Source organism: Apis mellifera, linkage group LG6, assembly GCF_003254395.2.
Source record: "Apis mellifera strain DH4 linkage group LG6, Amel_HAv3.1, whole genome shotgun sequence".
In the NCBI taxonomy this organism is placed as follows: domain Eukaryota; kingdom Metazoa; phylum Arthropoda; class Insecta; order Hymenoptera; family Apidae; genus Apis; species Apis mellifera.
In genome coordinates, this window is record NC_037643.1 from 2,978,215 (window position 1) to 3,000,418 (window position 22,204).

Genomic DNA, 22,204 nt, shown 5'->3' on the forward strand with positions numbered 1-22,204 from the left:
TCAATTGTTAAGTTTCTTTTGCTTTAGAATTTCTTGTTAATTGTAAACTTTCTTTTGTATTTCAATTTTTCTTCTTGCACCGTCAAATGTGTGAAGACAGAAAAAAAATTGTCATATAAGATTAACATGATGTACATGTACGAAAATATACCGGAAAGCAATTTCTAAAAAAATTTATTATTTTCTTAAAATGTATAGAGATAAAATATATTTGAAATAAAAATATATAACAAATTTAAGTATTTTTCAAATATCGTACATACCTTAACCGAAAATTTTAAATTAATTTGATTTAATAATTTGTAATAAATTAATTTTAAAAATTCTTTCAGAGAATTGTTGTCGGATTTTAATTTTCTCTATGATTGATTGTAGTATAGCAAATAACTAAATATTAAATTTAAACTTAACTTAAAATTTAAATACACAATAATTTATTCGCTCAATAAATTTTATAATATTTGTTTATAATTTTATTTATTGATAGTGATCGAAGCTAAATTCAAGGAATTGATTTATGACATTAATAAAGCTGAATTCACGTAATAGCATAATATTGAAATAAATTTTTAATTGAAACTTTGAAATTTTGAAAATGTATTTATATTACATATAAATAGAAAATGTAGAAATATATATAATAGGTTACCAACACTGTTTTTAATTAACTAAGCGATAGATCACTCTGTATTCTTATTATTCTTTTTTTTTTTATGATAATTATAAGAAATATGTGACTGATGATAAATTTTTTATATTTATTTACGAATATTTATTTAAATACAAATTGTTTACTATAATTGTTAAATAATAATTATATAAATATAAATATGGATTTAAGAAAATAAATGAAATAATTTCTAAACTATTATAAATAATTGATTATATTTTGTCAATGGATAATAAAGTATTAAAAAACATTGAAAATGATAATGAAAATGAGATAAATGTTAATGTAGATCAAAAAACTTTAAATAGTTTTATAAATGAATGGAGTACTTGTGATGTATTTAATGTAGATGAAAATAATGGGAAAACACAATATTTTGATGATAATGAAAAGAAAAAAGAAAAGAAATCATCAGAAATTACACAAAATACTTTAAATTTTTCTCAGAATGAAATAAACACTCATTGGCAGGATAATACATTTTTAGATAAAATGTTTTCACAATTTGATTCATATGATGAAAAAAAGAATGTTTTAGAATGTTCTACTCAGGTTGGATAATTTAATATTTCTATATTTGTAAATATATTTAAAATTCATAGATATAATTTTAATTTTATGTGCATATTGTATTTTTTTAAAATAGGTTATTCCTACATCAAAAAATTGTTCTGAAGAAACATATGTTACAGAAGGAATAAATTCAGTACATTTATTAAAGAATAAGCAACAAGATGTTAAATTTCTTAAAAGATATTCAGTTAATTATAGCAATATTATTCCAAATAAAATATGTTGTTTAGATAATGAATTAAAAGAACAAAATATAAATATTAATACAAGTTTAAATAATAATACATTTTATGGTTTATCAAATAAGATAAAAGAACTTTTCTTAAAAATTAGAGGCATTAATACATTATATCGTAAGTATTTAATTTATGATAAAATAAAGTTCATTATTAATAAATTTATTTTATTCATTATAATTATATTAATTATTTATCTTGTTTTAGAATGGCAACATGATTGTTTAAATTTAGATGCAATAAAGAATAGAAAAAATTTAATTTATGCTCTTCCTACTAGTGGAGGTAAAACGTTAGTTGCAGAAATATTAATGTTGCAAGAACTTACATGTAATAAAAAAAATGCAATATTTATATTACCATTTGTTGCTATAGTACAAGAAAAAGTAAGTATTAAATGCAATGTAACCATGCAATGTAATAGAATTTATTTATAAATCATTATTTATAATAATTATTATAATAATTAATCAAAAGGAATATAAAAATATTTAAAAAATTTTTAGATTCAAGCAATGACACCATTTGCACTTGAGTTAGGTTTTTTGGTTGAAGAATATGCAGCAACAAAAGGAACTTTTCCTCCCAAAAAGCGTCGTAAAAAAAATAGCATATATATATGTACTATAGAGAAAGCATTAGGTTTAATAAATAGTTTAATAGAAGAAAAACGTCTTCATGAAGTGAGTAAAAATTAGATTTATCACTAAAATTTTAGTTCAAATATTAACTTATATTAATATATTTTAGATTGGTATTATAGTTGTTGATGAATTACATCTTCTTGGAGAAAATGGAGGAAGAGGTGCTACATTAGAAGTTCTTTTAACAAAAGTACTTTATGTTAATGGTAAAGAAATCATATTTATAAAAATTAATATTATATTTATAATTAATATATACATTATTAATTTATAATATATTATTTATAATATATTATAATACATTATTTATTTTAGATAATATTCACATTATTGGAATGAGTGCAACAATAGGTAATTTAGAAGAAATAGCAACATTTTTAAATGCAGATTTATATACTGGAAATTTTCGACCTATTGAAATTAAAGAATATGTAAAATGTGATGAAAATATTTGGTTAGTTGATTTAAAAACAGAAGAATTATTAACAGATGTAAAAAAAATTAATTATCGTGTAAGTTAATATTTTTTCATTTTTCTGTATTTATAATTATTAATAATTATTAATAAATTTAATAATTATTTATTTGTTTTAAAAGTATTCAAAGGATGCAGCAATTATAGATCCTGATCGAATAGCAGGTCTGGTAATGGATATAATTCCAGAACATTCATGTCTCATATTTTGTTCTTCTCGTAAAAATTGTGAAAATGTTGCTCTATTATTAACTAAAGTTTTACCTAAGTAAAAATTTTTTTTTACGTTTTTTATGTCTTGTATACGTTTTTATATATTATTATAAATCATATCAATTATGTATGATTATTTATAGATCATTACAAGATTACAAAAGTGATAAAAAACAAAATTTATTAAATGCACTTAAAAATGAAGAAGGTCTTTGTCCTATCTTAAGTAAAACCATAAATTTTGGTGTAGTCTATCATCATTCTGGTCTTACATCTGAGGAAAGACGATTATTAGAAGATGCTTTTAAAATAGGGACTCTTTGTGTAATATGTTGTACATCGACACTAGCAACTGGAATAAATTTACCAGCAAGAAGGGTATTTCAATTATTATTTGTTTTAAATAATAATAATTATTGTTTATTTTTACAAAAAATATATTTACAATATATTTATAATACATAATAGGTAATATTAAGAAGTCCATATATTGGCAATCAGTTTTTAAATTTAAGTAGATATAAACAAATGGTAGGAAGAGCTGGTCGTGCGGGTATGGGAAATATAGGAGAGAGTATACTCATATGTAAAAATAATGAATTACAAAAGGTATATATAATAATATTTATTTATTATAATTAGAATATATATATAAATAGAAAATATATTTATTATCAATAATATTTATTATATAGATAACAGAACTTTTAAAATCTAAAATGGATGATTCTTTAAGTACATTACATATAGATAAAGATAGAGGTATAAATAATTTAATTTTAAGTGCTATATTATTTTCTATGGCAACAACTAGATATGAATTACACAAAATAGTAAAAAGGACATTGCTTAATATTCAACAAAAACGTTTAAATGTAAATATTAAGCAAATTGTAGATGAAACAATAACTGAATTTCTAAAAAGTGGTGTAATAAAAATAAAAGAAAAAGAAAGAAATGTTAATATATCAAAACCAAATATAAGTGTTATATTTCCATCACAGGATATATCTTCTTGTCCTACAACTATAGAAACAAAAAAAAAACGAATAATAAAGCTTACAAATAATTCTAAATTAGAATTATGTAGCCTTGGACGTGCAGCTATGAAAGGTAAGAATAATTTTATTATTAAATAATTAATAAAATATTTCTTTATATAAAATCATTTTAAATAATATATGTATTTTATGTTGAAGGTTGTATTGATATGGAATGTGCATATACATTATATCAGGACTTAAAAAAAGCACAGGAACATTTAATTCTTCTTGATTATTTACATCTATTATATCTTGTTACACCATATAATATAATATCGCAAATAAAACCAATAGGATTTATTTATTATGATATGGTAATTTTTTATTTATGATTGTTTATAATTTAATTTAAAATATTTTATAATTTGATTAATATTTAATCATTAATAAAAATATTGTAATATTCTTATAAAATTTAGATAATTAAATTATCAGAAACACAAATGAAAACAGCTAGACTTTTAGGAATTAATGAAGTAAATATAAGTAAAATACGTGATGGATTAATGCCTAAAGTATGTATATAAAATTTAAATTATATATATTAAATCTATTTTTATATTTAAGTTATTTCATACATAATAGAATGTAGAACCAAGAGTGATTCATAGATTTTATGTAACATTAATACTGTATGATTTATGGAATCAACATGCAGTGTACAAGATTGCAGAAAAATATGATATAAGTAGAGGTATTGTACAAAATCTTTTAACTGCTGTATCATCATTTGCATTTTCTGTAATTCGATTTTGTCAGGTTAGTGAGCACATTATTAAAATATTATATGATTTATAAAATCAATTTATAAAATTTAATTAGATCATTATTTCAGGAATTAGATGAATTTTGGGCATTTAAAGATTTATTAAATGTATTCAGTAAAAAATTATCTTACTGTTGTCCCCTAGAATTAGAAGCATTAATGGATTTACCTTTAGTTAAAATTGTAAGAATATTTTTCATTTATAGAATAAAATAAAATAAAAGAATAAGTTTGAAACAATTATAATTATAATATTTCATTTTGTAGAGTAGAGCACGACAATTATATAATGCTGGATTTAAAACAATACAAGACATAGCTAAAACTCAACCAATAAAGTTACAAGAAAAAATTCCATATTTAAGTAAAAAAATTGCAATGCAAATTATTGAGGGTGCTAAAGTAAATCATTTAGTAGATTATATTTATTAATGATGTATCATATTATTAGTTTTAGTATCATATTATTAATTTTATTAGATTTAATTTAATTATATTTTACAGTTACTAATAGTGGAGAAAATAGAAAATCTACAGGATGAAACTGAAGATATTTTAGATGGAATACATATGAATACTTTAAAAGGATTTTAAATTATTAAATTAAAATTACTCAATTTATATAATACAAAGATTTCATTTATAAAATATTAATTTTATATAAATAACATGTATTTTTTTACATAATTTAATTATAAAATTTTGTTAATTATGTATAAAATAAATATATTTATTATTTTTAAATTTTTATATATTGTGTCAAACAGATCAGTGTGTTCTAAGAATAACACATTGTTTAAGCAGGCACATATATTAAATGTCCAAAATATAATTGATTTCATTTGAAAAAATATGACATCAAAACATTATGGCACAATTTCTATAATATATTATTATATAAAAAAATATAATAAATACAATATAGTATATGTAATATATAATAACAAATTTTATTAAAATGCATTGCTTTATAAAATAATAATATTATTTATTATATATTAATAATAAAAATTACAATGTTAAATTATTACGTAATTTTTAGCGCTTTTTATATAAACATGGTTTTAAACTTATAAGAGGTAATTTATTTCTATTATTAATGTCTCTTTCTTTTTTAAAATCTAAAAAATAAAATAAATTATGAGACAAATCTTTCCAAGTGTTTTTGAAACCATAACTATTTATTACTTTTATAAAATCTTCTATATGTTCAAATCGACTTTCAACTTCAGCTATTTTTAAAATGCCACTGAAAGATCGTTTTTTTTAAATTATTAATTTTTAATACATTATTATTTTTTTGTTTTTACTTACTCTTTTTTAAGAACTCTATTTGCTTCTATAATGTAATCTTTAAGATTGGTTCCCATTAAAGATAAGCAAAACACAACAACATCTACTCCACTTGTTAATAATGGGGTATGTGTTATATCACAAGCAGTTACATTTTCATTCAGAGAAATAAAATCAAAAGAATGTACTTTATTAGGAACTGTAGCAGCAAGTCTTGCTTCTCCACATCCAAAATCAGCAATTATATATTGCTTTGGTCTATAACATGATTAATATATATATAAGTGTGTGTGTGTGTGTGTGAATTAATATAACAATTAAAAATTAATTTATAATTATAACAATATGTATTATGTGTACTAACATTTTTTTTATCGAAGATATTATAACATCAAGAGGATTTAAAGGCCATTGTTCGATTTGCTGTTTATATCCTTCATGATATGCCTTAAATGCATCAGGATCATTTTTGAAATATTTTTTAGATTCTGAACTTTCATTATTATAAAGTGTTTCATTTAAATATCTGAATCTAGAAGCTCTTAATTTAGTCATCATTCTATCCCTTAAAGATTGTGGTTTTTCCTTTACTTTTTTTTTTTTTTGTTCTTCTTGTTTATTATCTTTAGAAAGTAATTTTTCTAAATTGTATTGCTTAAGAGATGTTTCAGAATTATTTTTTTTTGAAGAATCTGAAAATTTATTCTTATTTTGTTTTATTTTCTTTTTTAATATTGAATTTAAGTTTATTACTTTATTATTTAGTTTTTGTTCTCTTTTTTGTTTTTTTCTTAATATCAAATTCAATTTTGTTAATTTGTTATTTAATTTTTGTTTTTGTTTTTTTTGTAACATTGAATTTAATTTTGCTGGTTCGTTATTTCGTTGTTCCATTTCAGATTCTATATGTTTGGTTTTTGTCTTTTTTATAAATTTATTGTTATTATTAATCTTGTTTTCAATTTGGTCAGAGATTTTGTTTTTTTCTTCAAGATTTTTTTGATATTGTTTTTTGTCATCAATTTGCTGTTTTTTTTTATTTTGAACTTTTTTGATTAATTTACTCTTTCTTTTATTTTTAATATCTATTTTAGTATCTACTTTCATTACATCAGAATTTAAAAAATTAATAGAATTATGATTTTCATTATTTTTATATATTTGTTTGACTTTTTTAAACAATTTATTTTTTGTAGATTTATTTTTAAATTTTAAATTTTTATTTTTAACAATTGTGGATTTATGTTTATCTTCATCATTTGTTAATTTTTTTTTCTATAATATATATATATATATATTTATATATAATGAATATAATTTAATAAATTGAACAACTTATATATATATATAATAAATAATTTTTAATACAAAACTTATTAAAATATAACTTTACATATATCATATAACCTATTAACCCATTTATATATATCATATAACCTATTATTACTTACCTGACAATTCTTTTTTTCACTAATATTTTTATTGATTTTCTTTGTATTAGATATATTTTTTTTCATTTTTTCAATCATTTTATATAATCTTTTTTTTATATCTATTTATGAATACTAAAAATATCTATAATCTTTTATATTTTCCACTTTTTGTGGTGTGCGCATTTGTACATGTGATTGTGATTATTAAATTTTAAACAAATGAATGTTTTATATTAATTTTATATATGGAATCAGCCTTTTTTATACAGTTTCATAACATTATGCATCATTATTATGCAACAAAAAATTTAGATATGAATTTACAAATATGATATAATTCCTTTTTTTTCTAATTTATTATTAAAACAAATTAAAGTAAAAAAAATTTGATTAAATAAATAGATAATAAATAAAAATTAATGTATTACATATGATTATACAAGCATATGGTTATTTACATATATACTTATATATACGATATGAGATACAATAAATGAAATAAAATCTCAAAATTTATGTATGTAATGCATGCATTAAATGTTCAATAGATTTATAATAGATGGCGTTTATTATAGTAATTGATAAGTGCTGCCACATAGTAAAAAAATATTAAATTAACTTATTATTATTTTATTTCATTGTATTTTATAATAAAATTTAATATATAAGATATATATATATATATATTATATATAAATTATTATTGCATATAAATCATTAATAATTAATATTATTTATTTAACATTACTTCTAAAATTATTTCTAATTAAGATCGTATATTTACATTATGATCTATATTAATATCTATATTATATTATTATTTTATATATTATATATATTATATAATTATTATTATATATTATTAATTATTTTATATATTTTATATATTATATTAATATAATATATTATCTATATTATATTTATATTAATATCTATATTATTTTAAATATTATATTTATTCTTTAATCACTTATGAAAATATTTTCAATTGTCTTTGCATTTTTTATGAAATAAATAAATAAATAATATATATATATTTTTATTCATATGTTCTTTATACATAAATATTATAATTAATATTAGAATATTAGAATAATAATAATAAAATTAGAATTTATTATTAAATTTATAATAACACAAATATAAAATTTTATGAATTTTAAAATATATAATATATATATATATTAAACAATATATATATATATATATATAATTATATATATATATATTATATATATATATTATATATATATAATTATATATATATATATATTATATATATATATTATAAGTTTTAAAACATAGGTTATAATTTAAAAAATCGTAAATTATTTATTACACTTTAAATATTCCATGTTCTTTTTTTGCTACTTTTTTATTTAATTATATATTTAGTTTAGTTTAATTTAATTTATTTATTTTTATTTAATTAGATATTTTTGAATTTTTTTATAATTTAATTTTTTCCAACAATTGTTCCCTTATAAAAAATTTGTTAGAGATATAATGCAGTTTGAATTGAGTCACACAATAAAACGTATGAAATAATTTATATTTATCCGTTTGACGCGTACTGCAAGGTAATGTAATTAACTATAATAATGTTTCATGAAGCTTCTCACGTGCTTTTCAAATAAATTGAAATTGTCCCAAAAATGTCAGTATATTCTACGGATTCACTAGAAAATATTAATGAAATTTCACCAAGGAATAAGAATATTTTACACAAAAACATTGGATCTAACCTAGTGCCAACCAAAACATTGATTTTTGATTTATTCCTTAAGCCGTCACTTTCACCAAAATCTATTACTCCATCATTATCTCAGAGACAAGACAAAAGTAATAAAATATATATATATATATTTATATATATTTCAACATTATATTAAATAATCAATTCAATTTCAATTTCTAACATTATTAATTTCATCATTTGATTTATCACTTAAGAATTAATTAATCATGATAAAATTATTGATCAATGTTAATATAAAATTTTGATGTTATAAATAGATTACATATTATCGTATTCAGATATTTAGATAATATTAATTCCCTTTTATATTTTTTTTATAAATTCACGAAGAAACATTTATGAAAATGTTGAGACGGTGAATCATCGATCCATTCGAGGAGACTGACATTTGTCCTGTTTCTTTCTTACTGAAAACGTTTCAGATACCGGATCTAATGAAACCACGCCGAGTACCGACAAAGACACGAGGACAGTCGGCAGCAAGAATGCGATAATTGTGAACAGAAGACCCGTCGACGCGTCCAAGCGACGACATCCGACGTCTTTGGAGAACGGAAAACGAGACGTCGTGGATCGCCTTAAGAGAAACGTAAGATCACGAGCATGATGAGAAACATTTCGATTCAAAATATTTCAAAAGAGAGAGACATTAAAGTGACATTTTAATTATTTTCTAAATTGTGAACAATGCAAGCATGAATTTAATTCTACATATCCTATATTATTTTATTATTTTTGATTCGATTTGTTATTAGGTTAATTCAATTTTTTAATTATGATCAATTACATATCAAAGAAGTTTAATTTTAAATTTTCAATCGTTGGAATATATAAATATTATAATCTGTTAAAAATAAATAATTCTATTTAAATTTCTTACATTTTATTATGAAAATTTTTATGAGAATTTCGATAATAAATTTATATTAAATTATTTTCCATAATTTAACATTTCAAATTATAAATTATTATTATTATTATTATTATTATTACATGAATATGAATTTAAATCAAACTTATTTTTACTTTTTAGAATAAAAATAGTTCAAATCGAGAGGAGAACGACATCGATAAGAAAATCGATACAAAATGTTCAAAACGGTTTTCAAAGGCCTCCCAAATGAAACAAAACTGTAATTCTAAAGATAGTTCAATATCTATGAAACCGAATAAAAAGCTTGGAAATGTGCTCGCCCCGGTGGTTCAGCAGGCGAGGAAATCATGCTCCTATTTGGAGCTCTACCGTCGGAAATTCAGTTAGTTCGAAACGAGATAATGTTCTTCGTTCGTGACCAACGCGAGGGTTTGAAAGGGTGCGTTTACGCAAGGGTCACTCTAAATGCTACTGGAACCATGCAATTTTCCTCCGGAGAACGTTTACTTTGATCGTGATTAGACGTCCTTTCGACACTAGTGATATGTATATATATATATATATATCTGCAGAATTAGAACGTACGATGGACGTCTCAGTCCTTTCTTGTTTGTTGGTCTTGCCACGGTTCTGCTTTATTGTTATTTGGACATGCTGAATCTCTATTTAACTCGAAGCGCGATAAAACCGCGCGTTCCTGTTTTTCCTTGGGAAGGGAAATTGTATTTGGAAAGACCACTATTTTTAAAAGGTTAGGTACCAAGATTTATGTATACAACACCCTGGAGATTAGGACTCCAGGTTTCGATATAATTTGATATCGATTTCGAAACTTTCTCAACTCGAAGGTTTTTAGATACTTAGAAGCTCGAAAAGTTTGCTGATATTGTATTTTCCAAATTATTAATTGCAACCTATTAAAGGATTATTAATAGAAGAAATTATTAAATATAAAAGTAATTAATGTGACAGAATTTGTATAGAATATAGAATAGTTAAATTCAATACTTTAAAATTTATATAAAAGTATTATTATTGGATGTATAGGCGAGAGTAAATAAAAAAGTTATTAACGAAGAAAGAAAAAAATAAAATAGATAAAAAGATACTGAGAAAGAAACAATTTAAATTAACTCTCACAAATGGAATTTTCAAATATAAATTTATTTTTTCGATCGTACTTTTTTATCCTTTTCTTTTTCGAAAAAAAATAACGAATCAATGTTGATTGAATGGTATTAAGTCAATTCCAAATAGAAATTTCTTCTCCAATTTTAATTTTAATTTTCTTCGAAATTTAAATATAAATTTAAATTCATTAATATCAGCGTTAAAATTACAGTTTTATCATTCATGTTTTAATTAAAGATTCTACCTTCAACATATATAATAAAATATTAAATATTTTCTTTAAAAGTTTTTCCTTTGTCTTCATTTATTGAAATTGTTTTTCTTTTTTTTAGATTACTTTTAATTATTTTTTAAATGATAATCACAAATTCTGCTTTATTCATTTAATCAATTCTCTTTAAAAATTAACTCTCTTTCATTCGAATGTGTTATTTTCTATATATAAATTAATTTAAATGCTATTTCTTTGTTGTTTTAAAATAATAATTGTTATAGAATAAAGATTTCACAGATTTAAATTAATCAATCTAATTTTCATTATTATTTATTATTATATTTCTTCATTTCGCTTTAATTAAATTTTAATTTTATAAATACATATGTCAAATTTTCATGTATTCAATATATTTTCGAATATATTTAAATCATTATATTTGCATTTTTGTTCTACAGTGAAATTAATTTGACTAATATTTTGATAGTATCAAAGTAATTAAAATTTTATTACAATACACTTGAAATTGAAAATTCTTCTTAAAGAATATCTTTCTTTCAAGTCTCGTTCAACGCAATTCTCCCTTACTTTAATTTCAAAGCGACGCATTAAAGAACGATCCGGCTAAGATGCATCTTCAGTTTCTCGTTGTTCGCAGGTGGACCACAATACAACGTTCGATCCCCGGAGGGTTCCACCTTGTCGGTTTGCGGGGACAGCGAACGAGAGGAGCTCAGTGACAACGATATACGTACGTTGTCTACCCCGAGGGACGATCAAAGCGAGTTGAGTTTTTATAGGCGTATAATCGAGGGATCTATCAATCCTCTGGCCTCTGAAAATCGATCCTCTAAAATTGTGGATCAATCAACGTTTCAAGATATCTCCCCCGATTCGAGCGCCGTTAAGCAGAACACGTCTGACGATAAATCGAAGAGGAACCTTGGTTACAAGCCATATACCATAGAAGAGTACAAGGCTTTGTCGATACCGAAACTCGATCGATCTCTTGGGCCCGATAAAGTTGAGATGCAAGCCAAGGTAAGTGTGTGTTTCGTTTGTTCCCTTCCGCTACATTTCTTTCACCGTACTTAATTGAGCTGGGATTTATTTGTTTCGAGATCGGAGATAAAACAGCTTGGTGTTAGATTGCTGTTAACGTTCTTCGATTTTTATCATATATATATATATATGGTTTTCTAAATCTGCATCAGATTTTTTAATTGAGAATAAGGAAATAGGATATTCAATATTTTTAATTTAAAAAGAATATTGGATTTTTATTATATATGTTGAAGTGATTGGTGCAATAAGAATTTTTGAAATAATTGTAATAGAAGATTAGTTTTCTTTTATACTTTCGATCGATTGTACGATGATATTTTTATTATTATTTTTTTTTTTTTTACGTGTATTTTAATATTCATAAATCGCACATTTTTTATGATTCATGGATGAGCGCGGCTATTCGGTTGCTAAAGTCGAGTTAGCAGAAAGTTCGAACATAGACATCTCGCAATCTCGTTTCCTTGTCCCATCGGAAGTTAACCTGCCAGAGTCGAGAAAGCGAAGTAGAAGAAACTTCGCTTCCGCCGACCCATCACAGTTTACAATTTCATGGAAGACCTAAAGCGAGTTAGCTTGTCGCCCGTCTTCGTAACTTCAATCTAATAAACATGCGTCCGTTTTCTCGCAGCTATCTTATCATTTGATACCTTCTATTTTCTTCGTACGAGTCCTATCAAATTTCTACATCGAACGATACGCGAAGAATTTCAAGGATTCTCAACGTGATCAAGCGTAAAGTTGAATTTTACATTGATAGTATAATTTAATATGAACAATGAAAACAAAATAAATTGATATACTGTTTCATTATTCATATTAAAATCAATAAATATTTACGAAAAGATATCGATGATTTTTTAATATGTTGTAACAAAGTCATTAAACTGTGAAGATTTTATTTGGTGATTATTTTTATTTCCTAACTTAATACAAATCATAAAGTCAGAAATTAAATAAATTTTTGTTTGATGTCAATTAATTTATGTTAATTTTTTTCACTTTTTAAATCAAAATTAAATAAAAATTCATTTAACTATTCTTAATCTTCACAATACTATTCAAGTTAATGACAATATATTAAAAAATCATCAAGATCAGAGAATAACATCTTTTTATAAATAATTATCTTAAAACCAAATAATCATTTATTAAAAAAAAAGAATTCTTTACCAATTCATGATTAGAATTGCTCGTTCTAATATTTTTTTGCCCTTAATTAATTCAATATCGTGTTAGTCGAATAAAAATTTTATTTTCAACCAAGATAGTATTTAAGTATTTATACGCGATACATAAGATGGCGCCACAATAACGGATGCTTTGAAAAAATCTAGAGCAATGCTGTTCCTTCGAGACAGCATTCTGGTAGACGTGCCAGTGTAACTTCGACAGTCGCGCGACGCCAGGCGCACAACGAGGAAATAGTTGTCGCCGTTGGTACTCGAAGAGACAGTAAATTCCAGAAGCCTTTGAGCTAAATACCTATTCCAGAGCTGGAGAGCCGGCCTGTAAATTTTTCAGAGTTTCTAATACTACGACTTGGAAGAAGAAAGAGAGAGGGGAGGAAGAAGTTATGATTGCTTATGGATTCACACTTTTCTAGATGTGTGTTCACATTACTTTTCGCTTTTAAGGAGAAAGAATTTTATTGAATTTTATTGATTTTGAGCGAAAATTATTATTATCTTTAAGATTGAAAATTAAAATTTTATACCACGATTTAGCAACAATTTTTCACTAATTTTTATCAGTCAAATTTCTTAATCGAAAACAAATGTGAGGATTTTCATGCAAATTAGAGAGAAAATATTTGAACAACTATTTTAAAAGAAAATTCACTTAATCCTAAAATTTTTACTCAAATGAAAGTTTTTTTTCTAGCTGAATATTATTTAAAAAGTCAACGCTTTAAGTTTCAATACACTATAATGCAAATAAGATATAATAAAATTTTAATTTAACACGAAAGAAAATTTAATTTATTATATTTTTTTGAATGAAACATATTAATTTAAAAGCTATATAATATCGAGAAAATTATAATAGATATCAGTGAAGTACTACATCTGTGCAATTCCGTTTAAACTGGAATACAATTTTGGGAGATATATCTTGGAATATTTAGGATCGAGGATGATTTTAGTCCAGAGTTGTACGAAGTGATTCGAACTTGGTACAATTTCAAGCGAACAAACCGATGAATAATACTCTGAAAGAGAACAGTTGAAGAGAACTTCCCTCCTATTGATTTAGAAGATTGATCATCCAATACTACGTCAAATTCAATCTTTGACGTTCCTTTCACATATATATATTATCTATCAATATTTTAAAAAGATTCAAACTTTGAGAAGAAGATTAAAAAATTCCTAATTGCATCAAATATTTCGATTAATTTTCCATTTAATTTTACCGAAGGGTTAAAGCGTGTGAATGATATGTAACGTAATATGGGAAGATGGTGCACCGTGTACCATGAGAGTAGAGAGAAAGAACTTTCAAAGCCGCAGCTTGTTCCCGAGGAAAAATATGGACTTTATCCAAGACTTTTTCCTACAACCGCACATTTGTCGTACATTCTTTTGCTATTATCCAGGATTACCGAGTAAGTTGGATACTGGTAAGTGTAGATAAGTACACCGATATACGGGAATAAATTTGTTACCGTTGGACGCGCCGTCAAGGACAGTTTAAATGAAACGCCAGAGGAGGCCAGCGGACTGGAACAAGGTGAGGTACACCATAATGCCTATAATTACACAGACTCCGGAGAGATTGTATTAATATTGTCCACGGTTTAACTTAACGTGATATGAATCACACCGATGTGCATTAACGTTGAGGTTTCACCACTATGAAATGACGTGAAGGGAAACGAAAAAAGAAAGAGAGAGAAAGACAAAGAGACAATGGTACAATAGAAATTTTGGATCTTCATCATTGAAATTATTGTTAAATTAAATCTAATTGTTAAGCTATTGAAAGTATAGTATATATGCTTTTAAAATACAACACAATGAGGAGACAGGTTTGTTCTTCTGACAAGATAAGAAGTACAAGTTAACCATTGACGCTACGTAATAAGTAGTGCAAGTCAATTATTGGGATGAATACATCCAATAATAAAAGTTTCTTAGATTTTAATCCTTACTATTAAATTGTTCGAACTTTGTGGTACAAATGCTTGAAATATTTATACATTTTTTAAACAAAGTAACAATTTGTTGATTGATTTAACTATTAAAACCATAGGCTCGGCACATACATCTATTCCGAATCTTCCCCTTCGTCAGACACAATTTCCCCCTTTTTCCTTTTCCCTTCCTTTTGTTCTTTCCTTCTATTTCGGTTGCCACCTGCCCCTCACCCATCCCTCACCTATCCTTTCCCTTTGCACAGCCCTCCTCTTTCGACAAGCATTTGCATAATCTACTTTACTCGCTGGATTCGGTCGGGGGTGAGTCGGCACTCGACGATTTTCGGTGTAGCTCGATCGATCGATCTTACTGCACTTTTAACGGGCAAACCCACACCGAATCCTCCGTCGGTTGTGCCGGTAAAAAGGGACAGGCGGGATGGGAGAGAAATAAGGGGTCTCGATACACGTATAGGAGAGATAGGAGATGGCGTGTTGTCACACGTGTTTCACAGACGGATGTGTGTTGGTTGTATATATATATACGTGCTCGCGTTACCGGAAACTTGGAGGGGGGATGATGGCGAGGGAGGTCGTAGGGCTTTCGTAAAAAGTAAATAAAGCCCCCGGCGCCCGAAACCTCCCGGTCTGTTTAGTTTGAAAGTTTCATCGAAGCGATGGCAGCTTCAGGGATTGTTTGTTGTTGCAGAGAGAGTGGCTGATGCGGCGAAGGTCATATGGGAACTCGGTTAGCGCGCGTAATCGCCAACGGATATTGCTGCAAACGCACAGGCTTAAGGTATGTCTCATGCGTTTAATAAACTTTTTCTTTATCTGCTGGAAAAGAAATAATTTGTAGGAAATAATAATAATAGTTTTTTTTAATCGAGAAAGAAAAAAAATTATTAATATAGCATATTAAGAAATCCGTGATCGAACGTGCTTTTGATAATTGAACTTGTTTCTTAGCTTTTTTAATATTATATTGGATATTGGCTGTATTTGGTGAGCATTGAGCGAAAGATAATAATGTAATAATTATTTTAAAAAATTTTGAGTTAGTTTTAATCCTATATGTATAATTCAGTTTTGACTTTTGAGATATTCGAAAAAATATATTTAATGTGCACGGTATTTTTAATTTATATTAATTGATTGAAATTAGAATATTGAGAATGCAGGAAGATACTTTCCTGATTATATTTCATAATATATTATTTAAAAAATTATTTATAATTCAATGATTTTGAAATAAAGAAATTTAACTAACTCTTGCCCACACATACAACTGTTGCTCTTAATTTTTAAAATATTTGCAAAAAATGAACTATTATATTGAATTTCATCTTTATATATGCAGTGGTGATAATATAGATATATATATTTCTATATTTTAATTGATAAAACTTATTCCTTCATGAATTTTAATGGATTTAAAATATCTCATTTCAGCATTTCACGGAATTCACCATACTTAATATCTAAAGAAAAATTAGACATTCCATGGATTCTTCGAATCAACTAAATAAAATATAAAATAATTAAAGAAATTAATGATGATTGAAATTAAACTAATGATAGCAATATTAAGTTCCCACTTAATATTCATTATTGCAACATTGTTTATTCTAATTTCAATCGTACAATTATTGTTTTATATTTTATTTACCGCAGATTTGAAAAATTATCTTTTCTAATTAGACAAATATCGCATTAGATATCTGAAACATAAGAAAAGAAACATAATTTTTGTTTCATTAATTTTTATATTTGCTAACAATAGAAATAACAATTTGCATGAAAATTTAAAAAAAAATTCTTGTAAATAGCGTTTTTATTTTTTATAACAACGCGTTTTATATTTCATTCGAAATTATTTAATTTGCGATAAATATATAATATCCATTAAAACGCGTGACAATTTCGCATTTCGGAACATTCACAAATAATCGCGAACAATAACTAATTTTATCGAAAAAGTTTCTCATTTGTATTTTACACGAAAATATACGTGGAAATATTATCGGATCGTTAAAAAACTCCCGGCAAAAATTTTAAAAAAATTTTCGACATCCACGCATTCAACAATTCGTAATAATTTTGCGAAACAGGGCAGCAATTTTTCTCGAATTCGTACTTAAAAAAAAAAATATCTCCGTTTCAGGCACGTGAATGCATTTGTTACAAATCGAATCGGGAGGCGCGCGGCCGATTTCTCGAATCAAAATCAAATATCCAAATATTGGAAAACCGATATAATAACGCGAAAAAAAAAAAAAAGGATAGTCGAAGCGTGGCAGGATGACGAATTAACATCGTCCACCATTTGCTCGCGTTACGCTCGATAGTTAATTGCCAATTAGAGGACGCAAAGAGGCATCGCGACGAAAACTGATTCGTTTTACTCTCGTTTAGCACGAGGAGGAAAGTCAAGTCTCGTAATGGTCCTCTGGAAGATTTATAAGCGAAATTAATTACGTACGTATCACTTTTGTGTTAACAATGGCCACTGCCTCCTCCTCCTCCTCCTCTTTTTTTTTCCCCCCTCCATTCCCCGTTTCATCTTCCCTCCCGCGTTTCGTTTCCTGTTGTTCGTTACAGGATCGTTAACGTCGCGCAACTCTCGTCATCAAGCTTTTAGATTTATTTTCGCCGCCAAGCGGGAAGGGATACCTTCCTCTTTGGAATACCACAAAATTCTGGCATCCACGTATCGTCACTGTTCAATATATCGTTCCTTATTTGTCCTTATTAATCCGATAATAATTACATCGAAAGTATTATACAAATCCATCGTCAAAATATACAAATATACACACGTATCATCGTCTTTCTCCAAGGAGATTAAATTTTCCTTAATAATAACATAAACCTAATAATAAATAGAAACTGTAATCACACGTATATATTTTTGTTAATTACACTGCTATTATTTATTATCGGTATGTAAAATTGAATCTGATCGAAAGACGATAGACAGGGCGGGAAGAAGAAGAAGAAGAAGAAGAAGAAGAAAGGGAAGGGACGAAGGGGGTTGGGTTGCGGATGCTGGCGGGCAAAGTGGGAGATCCGAGGCTAAATCCAATTATATGCACAAAGCGAGGGCTGCAGGCCGCAACTACCACAAGGACAGGGCGGGAATTGAGGATGGCGAAGGCGAGAGAAGGTAGAGAAATTCTCTACACGTGGATAAACCTACGTTACGTTTCTCTGGGAAGGGGGCCCGAGTCCCCGTGACTCGCCTACCGGAATTAGATTTTGCTTACTTTCGCCCTTGCAGGAGTGGCCCCTCTCCCTCTGCACCCTTCCCCTGCTTTTATCCACGCCTCCCTCGCTATTGATAATCGCGGCCTGAATTTCAACGAGTTACTCTCTTTATGCATGTTTGCTCGGAAACATTCTTTCGTTTACGCGGAACCGGTCAGCGCAAAACAATTTGCAAAGGAATTTGGAAATGGTTTGCGACATCTCGCGACGCTGATCCTCTCCTCCCCCCGTTACGATAGGGACTAACTTCGAGGGAAACTATTTCAAAATAATTTCCGTTGCTAAACTCCGTTCGTACGAGGAGTGGAATTTTTAAGGAAATAATCGAGTTGATTCGGTATCGAAATAGTTTTCGAAACTGAAATTTGTTGTGTATTTAACTCAATGTTTTTATTCTCTAAGATTCTATTCTGGGATATAATTATGATATATTTCATCGATCATTTGATTTGTAATCTAATTTTTAGTAGTTTAATCAAATTAATTTTGTGCAAGAAAGTTTGAGACCAAAAAGAGTTCGATCAATTTTTAAATACCGCCGTTTTTTGAACTTATTTTAACTATTTCTGCTTTGTATTTGTACAGTTGAAGGATACTGTTGCTGAGAAATGCTTCCTGCCTCCTTTGAAGAATCGAGAGATCGATACAAAGGTAAATCAAGAGACTTTATTCTTTTACGAACACTCAACAACGATCTTTTCTCTCGATATCGCACGATTGCCCGAAAAAGAGATTCTTCCTTAGATACTTTTGACTTTTTTGTACTATTTTTTTATTGGTATGATCTGCGGGATCGTTGTATTTCAATCTAAAATCATCACAAACATTTGTAAGAAAATAAAGAATCTGGATGATTTCGTGTTCGTAAAAATTTTAAATATTACTTGCATAATTCGTTTCTTTATAATACGCATGTTGTCGATGCTTTTATTTACAATAATTTTTATCATTGTAGATTCAAGATTATTCGATACCTATAACGATATTCGAGGATGAGGAAATTAATCTGAGGAATAGCGATACGAACAGCGATAGATATTCAAAGAAAAATCGCGACGCTTGCAAAATATCATTGTCAAGAAAATCTAAGAAATTCGAGCGAATACCGAGTTTCTGTTCCTCGTTAAATTCTCACGACATCGTTGAAGATTCATATTTGGAATCTTTGAGGCAATGCCATTTTTAGAAAGGAAGATAGAGCGACAAGGTATGAATTATGCCTTTAAATATATAGCATCGTGCCTAATTTATTTTTTTGTTCAGAAAAATCGTGAATGCGAGATATATTTATTAATTGATTCTTAAATAAATTAAGGATTCAATGGAATAAAAGAATTCCATTATAAAAATTTCCTATTCTTTTCGTATTCTTTTTTACTCTGAACAATTTGATGTTGTAAAAATAATTGCAATTAACTAAAATAATATATATTCTTCAAATTTTTCTTTTTTCATATAAAAAATTTAGCAGTCATTCAAGTTTTTTTTTTTCAAATAAATAAACTCATATTATTTTTATTTTTGTTTACGAAAACCAAAGAATCTATCTGTTATCAATTATTTCAATCAAGAATACAAAGAAGAAGAGATATTTAAAAGGATTGTCAAAGAATTAACACAAATCAATTTCCATTAACGCGTGCACTCGCTTCTTCATTCCTTTTCCACGTATTTCCACGATTCTCTTCAATTTCTCATGTCTAAAGTCTTAAATTTCAATCATTTTCTTCCCCTTCTCCTCTATCTTCTATTTCCAGCAAGTTCGAGACATTGCTAAATAAATTACAAACCCTAGAGATTAGCCGATCGATAAAATATTTAAACTTAATTTCATCTAAGGCGACTTATTAATCATAAATGTTATTTCAGGGTCATAGTGGATTCCAACCACCAAGGCGACACTTATACATTCAGTCACGCATAACTATGTACACTTTTCCATTCATACCAGCAACTAGACTGTATGATACACCGGGGAATGCGCGAAACCGGGTAGGCGAATTCAGAAATTATTCAACGGTTTTTGACGTCTCGAGTACACGGCGGTGGCAGAAAATTTCTAAGCCGTATTAAGACTTCGCTGGGCAAACCATTTTTATCCGCAATCATCCACTGAATTATCCGGATGAAAAGAGTTTAGCGATTATAGAGATCAAAGAGCTACTACCCTCCTTGTTCAATTCATTTATTTATTGGGAATGGTCTCATGAATATATAATCTCGGATTTGCATGAACTTAACTTTGTGAAAAGTTAAAAAAAAAAAAAAAGAAAAAGAGAGAGGAAACTTTTGGTTCATTTTTTTTTTCAAATTTTTTAATAATTTAAGATTGAATTGTTTGTTAATTGTTTCTGTCGGAGAAACTCGTGAAATTTTTGACAAACCTGAACATGCAACGTCTGGCAGCAACAGTCTGGAAAGTTTGATTCTGACGCGGCTATTTAATTTCCGCGAGGCAGACTGTTATTATCAAGTTCGAGTTTTAACGTGTTTTCTTAGGGATAGGAGAAATGCAAATACGATAACACCTGTCCAGGCTTTCCTAAGGCTTTAAACGTTGAACGGAAGTTAAATTGAATGCGGACCGACATTTATTTAAAGGATATCGGAAGGATTCCCTTTAAAACGTATGAAATTCGTGCGTGAAAGTATTAAAGTAGTGAAATTGAATTTTATCTACATTAATTAAATTCGAAATCGAATTCATTTCGTGATATGAATCGTGGCACGATTAATAATAAAAATAGAAGAAAGTAAGATTTAATAAAAAAATATGCGATAAACGAATCTTTTTTTTCATTTATAATGATAAAAGTGTCTCTATATCGAAATTTAAATCTCTAATATTACATTCATAATATCGTGATATGATATGCATATATATAATCTTTTGAAAGAGAGAGAAAGAGAGAAACTAATTTTTGTATACAATATATACAAAGATCAAAACAAGTATAAAAATTGGCATAAATGTTAATTGAGATTTATTAAAATTAACAATTTAAGAACGAGATGAAGAATGATAATCTAGTTTCATCTAATATAATTGCTTACAATTTAATATAAATTGATATTTTTGTACATCAACTATGTATATTTGTTATCTCTAGAATTGAAAGTATTCCATGAATATATTAATATATACGTATGTACGTAATAATTATTTAGATTTATATACAATTTTGAAATAAAAATTACAAACAATAAAATGACAATTGCAATTTCTGAATTGATCAAAGATATAATTTGTGGATAGAAAAAAATTTAAATAATTTCTTTTCTATTAATAACAAAAAATAACGTTTCATATTTAGCCTGTCAAACCCATTCAAATATTGATTATTATTCATTACTATCGATATATATCTTATTCGATATTCATTTCTAACTATTCCTATCTTAACCCACT

The 22,204-nt window shown here is 26.3% G+C and overlaps 3 protein-coding genes across 6 annotated transcripts; 2 read left to right on the forward strand and 1 right to left on the reverse strand.

Moving 5' to 3' along the window:
- Window positions 1–871: 871 nt before the first annotated feature.
- Window positions 872–5,303, forward strand: LOC724475 (helicase POLQ-like). 4 transcript variants are annotated; one of them, XM_006559050.3, is made up of 16 exons: window positions 872–1,222; window positions 1,317–1,596; window positions 1,687–1,865; window positions 1,986–2,162; window positions 2,230–2,329; window positions 2,439–2,635; window positions 2,721–2,866; window positions 2,955–3,189; window positions 3,280–3,420; window positions 3,507–3,924; window positions 4,011–4,168; window positions 4,274–4,369; window positions 4,440–4,613; window positions 4,690–4,803; window positions 4,888–5,022; window positions 5,125–5,303. In XM_006559050.3, exons 1-16 carry the CDS (start codon window positions 896–898, stop codon window positions 5,212–5,214), a joined length of 2,967 nt encoding a protein of 988 aa, XP_006559113.3. In that variant the 5' UTR covers window positions 872–895; the 3' UTR covers window positions 5,215–5,303. The 4 variants fall into 4 exon arrangements, 3 of the variants coding, with proteins under 3 accessions (XP_006559113.3, XP_026297084.1, XP_026297085.1); XM_026441299.1 differs by lacking the exon at window positions 5,125–5,303 and having other exon boundaries at window positions 4,893–4,966; XR_003304869.1 differs by lacking the exons at window positions 4,888–5,022; window positions 5,125–5,303 and having other exon boundaries at window positions 4,513–4,613.
- Window positions 5,304–5,538: 235 nt separating this feature from the next.
- LOC724435 (ribosomal RNA-processing protein 8) lies at window positions 5,539–7,869 on the reverse strand. Its single transcript, XM_001120291.5, has 4 exons — window positions 7,365–7,869; window positions 6,278–7,188; window positions 5,935–6,171; window positions 5,539–5,869 (listed from the first exon to the last, which is right to left on the reverse strand). The coding sequence occupies exons 1-4, from the start codon at window positions 7,440–7,442 to the stop codon at window positions 5,659–5,661; spliced, it is 1,437 nt and encodes a 478-aa protein (XP_001120291.5). The 5' UTR covers window positions 7,443–7,869; the 3' UTR covers window positions 5,539–5,658.
- Window positions 7,870–8,827: 958 nt separating this feature from the next.
- Window positions 8,828–21,665, forward strand: LOC102656738. Its single transcript, XM_026441382.1, has 8 exons — window positions 8,828–9,188; window positions 9,492–9,694; window positions 10,139–10,361; window positions 11,983–12,365; window positions 16,238–16,327; window positions 19,381–19,446; window positions 19,751–20,002; window positions 20,665–21,665. The coding sequence occupies exons 1-7, from the start codon at window positions 9,002–9,004 to the stop codon at window positions 19,979–19,981; spliced, it is 1,383 nt and encodes a 460-aa protein (XP_026297167.1). The 5' UTR covers window positions 8,828–9,001; the 3' UTR covers window positions 19,982–20,002; window positions 20,665–21,665.
- Window positions 21,666–22,204: the final 539 nt, after the last annotated feature.